Below are 6987 nucleotides of genomic sequence, written 5' to 3'. Positions count from 1 at the left end.
ATAGAACCAGTGACGACCCATCTTCAGCTTTCGGGAAGAGGGCAACAGATTTTGATTTAAAATGTCCTGGTGTTTTAAAGCATTCATGATGCCTTGCACCCTAACAAGGTTCCCAGGGCCTTTGGAAGTGAAACAGCCTCACAGCATCACTGACCCACCCCCATACTTCACAGTGGGTATGAGGTGCTTTACAGCATGCGCATCTTTCGTGGCACGCCAGACCCACTTAGAGTGTTTGTTGCCAAAAAGCTCAATCTTGGTCCCACACAAAAATACACACTGGGACCGTGTGCTTTGGTCAGATGAGACAGACACAAAATCAAGCTCCTCCAATGGCCATCTCAGTCCCCAGACCTTGTTTTGTTGGCAAAAGGGGGTTGTACAAAGTATTAACACCAGGGGTGCTAATAATTGTGACACACATTATTTATGTCAAATAATTTTTTTTTATGTGGGATTTTTTTCCCCACTGAATGAATGCACTTGTATTGAAGGTTGGATTTTTCTCTTTTTTTTCATTAAGGTCCCATATTATTTGAATAAAAAATACATATATTAGAAGCTAAAAAACTAATCTTTTTCAGGGGTGCCAATATTTATGGAGGGCACTGTATGTCCCGGGGCAAAGCTTTTGTCGGCATCTGTGGTAAGCAATTCAAATCTGTTTATTTTTGTTCCACTTCAAGTGTAGGATAAATCTGTTGCTGGTGAGGAGCAATAAATATTACAAGGTTCTATAACACAACTACCGGTCTGTTCTTCTCTATTCAACTGACTGGAATACTGCTCAGAAAATTTCTAATTCTTTGACATACAACAACTTCTTTTTAAAGTAACAAAAATGTTACTTTCCCTGGTAACTAGTTACTTTTACTATAGAGTAATTCAGTTACTAAGTTACTTTTTGGAAGAAGTAGTGAGTAACTATAACTAATTACTTTTTTAAAGTAACGTGCCCAACACTGGTCGTGAATCAAAACATCTTTTGTCGAACTTTAAATGAGCAAAACTCCGATGATTTAACGCTGTGTTACCTGTAATTCCAACACTAGGTACCCTGAAAGATTGGGGGCAGTGTTGTTTTCGTCGACAACGGCGATAACGAAAATATTTCATCGACGAACAGTTTTTTTCTTGACGATGACGTAACAATGACGAGCTAAAAACGTGGCTTGGGAAACTAGAACATAACGAGACCAATGCCAGTTTTTCTCTGACATCGTTTTTGTCATATGTTCACAATGAGTGACATTTTCATATTGTACGTGGAGCAGCTTGGATCGTAGCAGTGTTTGGGTTGTGTCACTCACTCATGTGAGATGTGCTGCGCTTCTCCCTCACTTCCCTAACCAGAGTTAAAACCAAAAGTTCAGGATTTTTGACATTAGGCTTAATAGCTGTTAGCAGGAGTTTAGTTAGTTGGTGGAGTTGATTTCAACAAATTCCATTTCGTTTGCAAGTTATTTGTCAGTTTCAGGGCTCCGGAGTGGCTAAGCTAGCACGAGTCAATGGCACCATTATAGCGTGCCAATAAAAAAACGATCTACCAACAGATCCAACATAGTCAAATAAATTCAAAACAATAATAATCATAACAATAATTCATCTCATTCGCAGGACTTTTTTTTTTTTAGATGTGTAATACCACCTCAATAAAGAGGAGTGCTCCGGTCACTTGTTCGCACGCTGCATTCGAGGAAGGTGGGAAGTCAGACTTATCGCGCTCGGAGGGTACCAGTTGCGACCTTTAAGTGATCCTCTAACTTAAATACATGTAGGCTCTAATAAGCCACAATTGTTCTCTTGTACTAAAATATGTTGTTAGAAACACATAAAATGTTAAATCAATGGCAATATTTTATAATATGAACAGACAGAAGGGAACTAATGCAAAAACAGGAGCAATTTTATCAACTTTAACGGTTGATTCACAACATTAAATGACTTCCAAACATAGCAAAGGTTACGATGTTGTTTTTTTTTTTTTTTAAAGAAAAAAAAAAAAGAAAGGTAACAACCAGTTACTTTGCAACGTAACTTTTTTACTACTGTGTGTGTATTTCAGTAGTCAGTCACTACACTAGCCAAAGAGCTAAGAGGCATTTTCTTTCTGAACTTTCCACGCATATTTTTTTTAACCCTTCATTAACCGTCGACGGGATGTTGTGCTCGTCGATGGATTTATGTCATCGGTGACGTCAACTATGTCGACTAGTCGGGACAGCTCTAGTGTGCATATGTTTTTTCCTATTGGCATGCTATAACGGTGCCATTGACTCGCGCTAGCTTAGCCACGCCGGAGCCCTGAAACTAACAAATAACTTGCAAATGAAACGGAATTTATTGAAATCACTCCACCAATTAACTAAACCCGCGCTAAGTCGAAGATTAAGCCTAATGTCAAAAATCCTGAACTTCCACTTTAAAGTGATCCTGTAACTTAAATACATGTAGGCTCTAATAAACCACAATTGTTCTCTTGTACTAAAATATGTTGTTAGAAACACATAAAATGTTAAATCGATGGCAATATTTTATAATATTTAGTCCATATTTTGACCGTTAGTTGGCGCCATGGTTTGCGCGCTCGCAGTGATGACGTCATTGGGATCTTTCCAAATGTGTAGCGTGTTCAACAATTGCTTATTGCTGCCTAAACTCGCGAAGTAAAATGCCACGATGTGCTGCTTTTGGATGCAATTTCCAGTCAAATGGAAACAACGGGAGTGAAGTGAGTGGTCAAGGTGGAATTATTATTTTTAGTGAATAAATGTGCATAAGTGGAAGCTTATCCCCCTTTTTGGTCCCTGTATGCATGTATCCTACCCACCACGCGTTACATTTGGCGCCCGAACATTTTTCCTGGATCCTCAGTCAAGTAGGGGATCCGTCTATTTTCTGGATCCAACGGTCCCACCGCGTCTGCAATATTGGTTTCGGAGCTGTCCATTTTTTTTGTTTCGTTGGTCACACAGCGGCTTTTTGGATCAGTCGATTTTGTGGAATCGACAGCCTGATCGCGGCTGCGACATTGCCATGGGATGGGTCTAACTCCTGGATCTTCGAGTGAGTAAAAAAACGCGGATTTGGATTACTATTGCTATCTTTTATGTTGATTATTCTTCGTGGGTGTTTTCCCCAAATCATACTGAATAATTAAAGCACTATGGCACGCTACAGTGACGACAGTGACTCTGACGTGGACCTTACAACAATGTTGGAGTTCGTCAGGGAACGCGTGTTGGCATACTGCTGAGCTCCCGAGTGAAGAGTGGTCAACGTGGAAATATTATTTTTTGTGAATAAATGTGCATAAGTTGAAGCTTCTCCCCTTTTTGGTACTTTTATACACGTATCCTAGCTACCACGCGTTACAATGTACAAGACATGGATTACACAAGGTGTGCTCTTTGGCCTGTACTGTATGTAAAGCACACGACAGCTTTGGATGCTAACAATCTACATAATTATATTGGGATAAGTTTGAAAACGCAATATGCTTACCTTGAATATCTGCTAATAAAACCGGAGTTCCAAACAGCATACACTCTCGCTCCCAACCGGAGTTACCAACAGCACTCTCTCGCATCACCAGTTTTGCCCAACTTTTGTCTTATCAGGTATTTGCTGCACGTATTTTTCCCTGAAGCTCGTCTTGTGAACGACCGACAGTGCTGTCCTGCTCTTCACTTTTCAGATCTGGTTCAAATAGGAAGGGTAGAACTGACGACATGTTGGGAAAGCTAACGAGTGACACGCTGGAATTTCGGCAACGGGACCGGTGACGTCACGCACTATGACGTAACAAGAATGGCAACCTATCACTTAAAATAATTTTACAAACTTTATTTAAACAAAACCATTAAGAGGGGTTTTAATATCAAATTATTATAACCCATACTAACATTTATCCTTTAAGAATTATTTGTCTTAAAAATAGAGGATCCCTTTAAGATGTATCTCAATCTAGGCTGCGCTCAATCTTGCTTATTTGGAAACACGGTAAGATTTGTTTTCTTATCTTGACATGAAAGAATAAGGAATGTTGCTTTAGCATTATAAGGGCAAAAATATGTGATCAGGACATTCCTAGTCTTTATCAATGGGAATTGGTGAAAAAGTTACAAGTGAAAAATCCCCACACAATTTCACCAGAAAAGGCATTTTCTAGTAGTCAATGTGTCTTCTCTTCACAGTAAATATAAAACATACTCAAAAAAACAAACATTTTGAGTGTGTAAAATTCCAAATGTATCAAACTGTGGCCGCATTCACGCGTGACTTCCCAGAATCTCATCTAGGTTGATGTCTTTCATCCAATCGTCGTTCCCCGAACCCGACTTGAGCAGAGAGTCTATGAAGTCCGAATCCGTGTTAATCCCCGGGACGGTGTTGTCTCCTTCGGGCAGGAAGTCAAAGGTCACTCGGTTGGCGCGACCGCTATGGTAGCCGCCGGAAGTGGCCTCGGCGAAGTTGCCCGCGGCCGGAACCCGCTGCTCCGGAGAGGGCCGGTTCAGCTGCCGCAGGGTGGGTCTGGACCCGGCCTCTCTGATCATCATCTGGAGATCCGGCGCCACCTGGTTGGGAAGTCCGACGGGTCTCTGCGGGAACTGATGGTCCAGCGTGTTAGCTTGATGCCCGAGTCCGGCGGGCCAGCTCATGTTGGTCATCAAAATCCTGGAGGAATGCTGATCAGCGACAAAAGAGTTCCCTTGCGTGTTGTGGCCCAGGAATCTGGGCTTATTTGGGTTTAGCGCCATTCGATTGGAATTGGGGAGCTGTCCACCGCAGTCAAAACGGTGATTTGACAAGGTCAGCTCGGAAGCGGACGTGCCGGAAAGCTGGCAGGACATGGATTGGAGGTCCTTCTCCGAGCCGGACATGGACGACTGCGATGGATTTGCACCTGGATACAAAAAGGACATCAAACATGAGTACACAATAATGCAGTCGATCATTGTGTTTGAGTCAACCCACCAGGGAAGACGCTTCTTTGATAATCTGGCGGTGGCCTCGTCAGGTGGCGGCTGAGTTGGTCCTGGGATGCGTCTTTTTCCTGTTTGAGAGATGCAATTTGACAAAGGAGCAAATCTGTCCGATATCAAGAACATTCACTCAGAAAAAAAAGATGATTAATTTGGTCTTACTTTATTTACTGATTTTCTTCCATTTTAAAACGATAGTATATTGTGTGTCCATAAATGAAGGTTTTCTAAAAGCCACATCCAAAACAAAATTTAGATTAAAAAAAAAAAAAAAAAAGATGTTTTCTTTTTTAAATATACATAGAATTTTGTATTGTTTCCAGTAAAATTTCTGAATATCTAAAATGGGTCAAAATGAGCTCAACTTTTGAGTGTTATAATAGAGTGCATAAAAAAATCTTACCGAGGTGTTGCCAACTCTGTGTACTTGGTTTGGTTGTCTTTGCATGACGGGCGACTTGACGGGAGCCTTTGGCTGGTGGATGGACACCGGGAGGCGCGGCTGGCCCAGATTTCCATTACCGGGCGGCCTCGGTCCACAGGGGACACCCTGACGTCAATACATGGCGTTAATATCGCAGTTGAAATTAAATCCACAGATTATTGCATAGAATTACTGATGCAACAAACATTTTGAGCCACTAGAGGGAGACATCGTTTCACAAGAAAATTTGAACTCTGTCTTCATACACAAGACTATATTCACTCGTTGGCTGCTATTGCCAGCGATAGAATTCCTGATTCATTTTGACATTTGACCAACATTGACGGCGATAGACGTCCAAACCATTTAGACTGTGAGGGGCTGGCAGCGATCAGACACTTTTCTAAATATTATAGTTGATTATAATTTGTATTAGCGAGTAAGCCTGATGTTTTTTTCTTCTCTTATGACAAATGCAAAGCATATGTGCCAAGATATGAGCCGCAAGGCCAGGTTTGCCTGCTCTCACACGACTATTCGTCCTCAGGGAGCGCCCCGGCATCTGCCCTTGGCTCTAGCTGAATTTCCCAGGAAACAAACAAGCACTCCCTTCACGCAAACCCCAAACCCCTTTTGGAATATGCAGCAAATTGATCCAAAGAGACAGGATGCATTTGATTAGATCAACTATCGATTAGGGCTGTCAAACGATTAAAATTTTTAATCGAGTTCATTACAGTTTAAAAATTTATTAATCGTAATTCATCGCAATTCAAACCATCTATTAAAATATGCCATATTTTTCTGTAAATTATTGTTGGAATGGAAAGATAAGACACAAGACGGATAAATACATTCAACATACAGTACATAAGTACTATATTTGTTTATTATAACAATAAATCAACAAGATGGCATTAACATTATGAACATTCTGTTAAAGCGATCCACGGATAGAAAGACTTGTAGTTCTTAAAAGATAAATGTTAGTACAAGTTATAGAAATTTTATATTAAAACCCCTCTTAATGTTTTTGTTTTAATAAAATTTGTAAAAATTTCAATCACAAAATAAACTAGTAGCTCACCATTGTTGATGTCAATGATTACACAATTCTCATGGTGCTGAAACCCATCAAATCAGTCACACCCAATCGCCATCAGAGGGCGCCAAAATACCCCAAAAAAACACAAGTAACAAGTGGACACTACACGGTGCTGTCATTTTAATCTGTTTGAGCGGGGCATGTGCGTTAAATGCGTCAAATATTTTAACGTGATTAATTAAAATAATTACCGCCCGTTAACGCGATAATTTTGACAGCCCTACTCTCGATATCATCACTGATGATGCAAGGGCGTAGGTTTGCTTAGGGACGGTAGGGACATAACAATACCAACTTTTCATGATGCTCAAATGATCCCCACCAACTTTTAAGCAACCTTATTTGCATTATACGAGTTCAGTGATATTGGTAATTTAGATTGTGGTCCCATATGTTGTAAGGATAGAACAGACCCTACCATTAGTAAGTGAATTATTTTTAATTATTATTTAATTTTTATTTATTTATTTTTT

General features: G+C 40.4%; 1 protein-coding gene across 1 annotated transcript in view; it reads right to left on the bottom strand.

Annotated features, from left to right (window-relative positions):
- Positions 1-2358: 2358 nt before the first annotated feature.
- The window catches only part of LOC130911197 (mastermind-like protein 2), a 105399-nt gene continuing 100770 nt past the window's right edge, over positions 2359-6987 (bottom strand). Inside the window, exons 3-5 of the mRNA XM_057829003.1 lie at positions 5389-5535; positions 4978-5056; positions 2359-4906 (exon numbers count right to left, since the gene is read on the bottom strand). Of these exons, the coding sequence (XP_057684986.1) occupies positions 4272-4906; positions 4978-5056; positions 5389-5535 (861 nt within the window). The 3' untranslated portion in view covers positions 2359-4271. The remainder of the gene's footprint in view (positions 4907-4977; positions 5057-5388; positions 5536-6987) is intronic.

Source organism: Corythoichthys intestinalis, unplaced genomic scaffold (assembly GCF_030265065.1).
Source record: "Corythoichthys intestinalis isolate RoL2023-P3 unplaced genomic scaffold, ASM3026506v1 HiC_scaffold_23, whole genome shotgun sequence".
In the NCBI taxonomy this organism is placed as follows: Eukaryota; Metazoa; Chordata; class Actinopteri; order Syngnathiformes; family Syngnathidae; genus Corythoichthys; species Corythoichthys intestinalis.
This window is presented reverse-complemented; position numbering and strand designations above follow the sequence as displayed.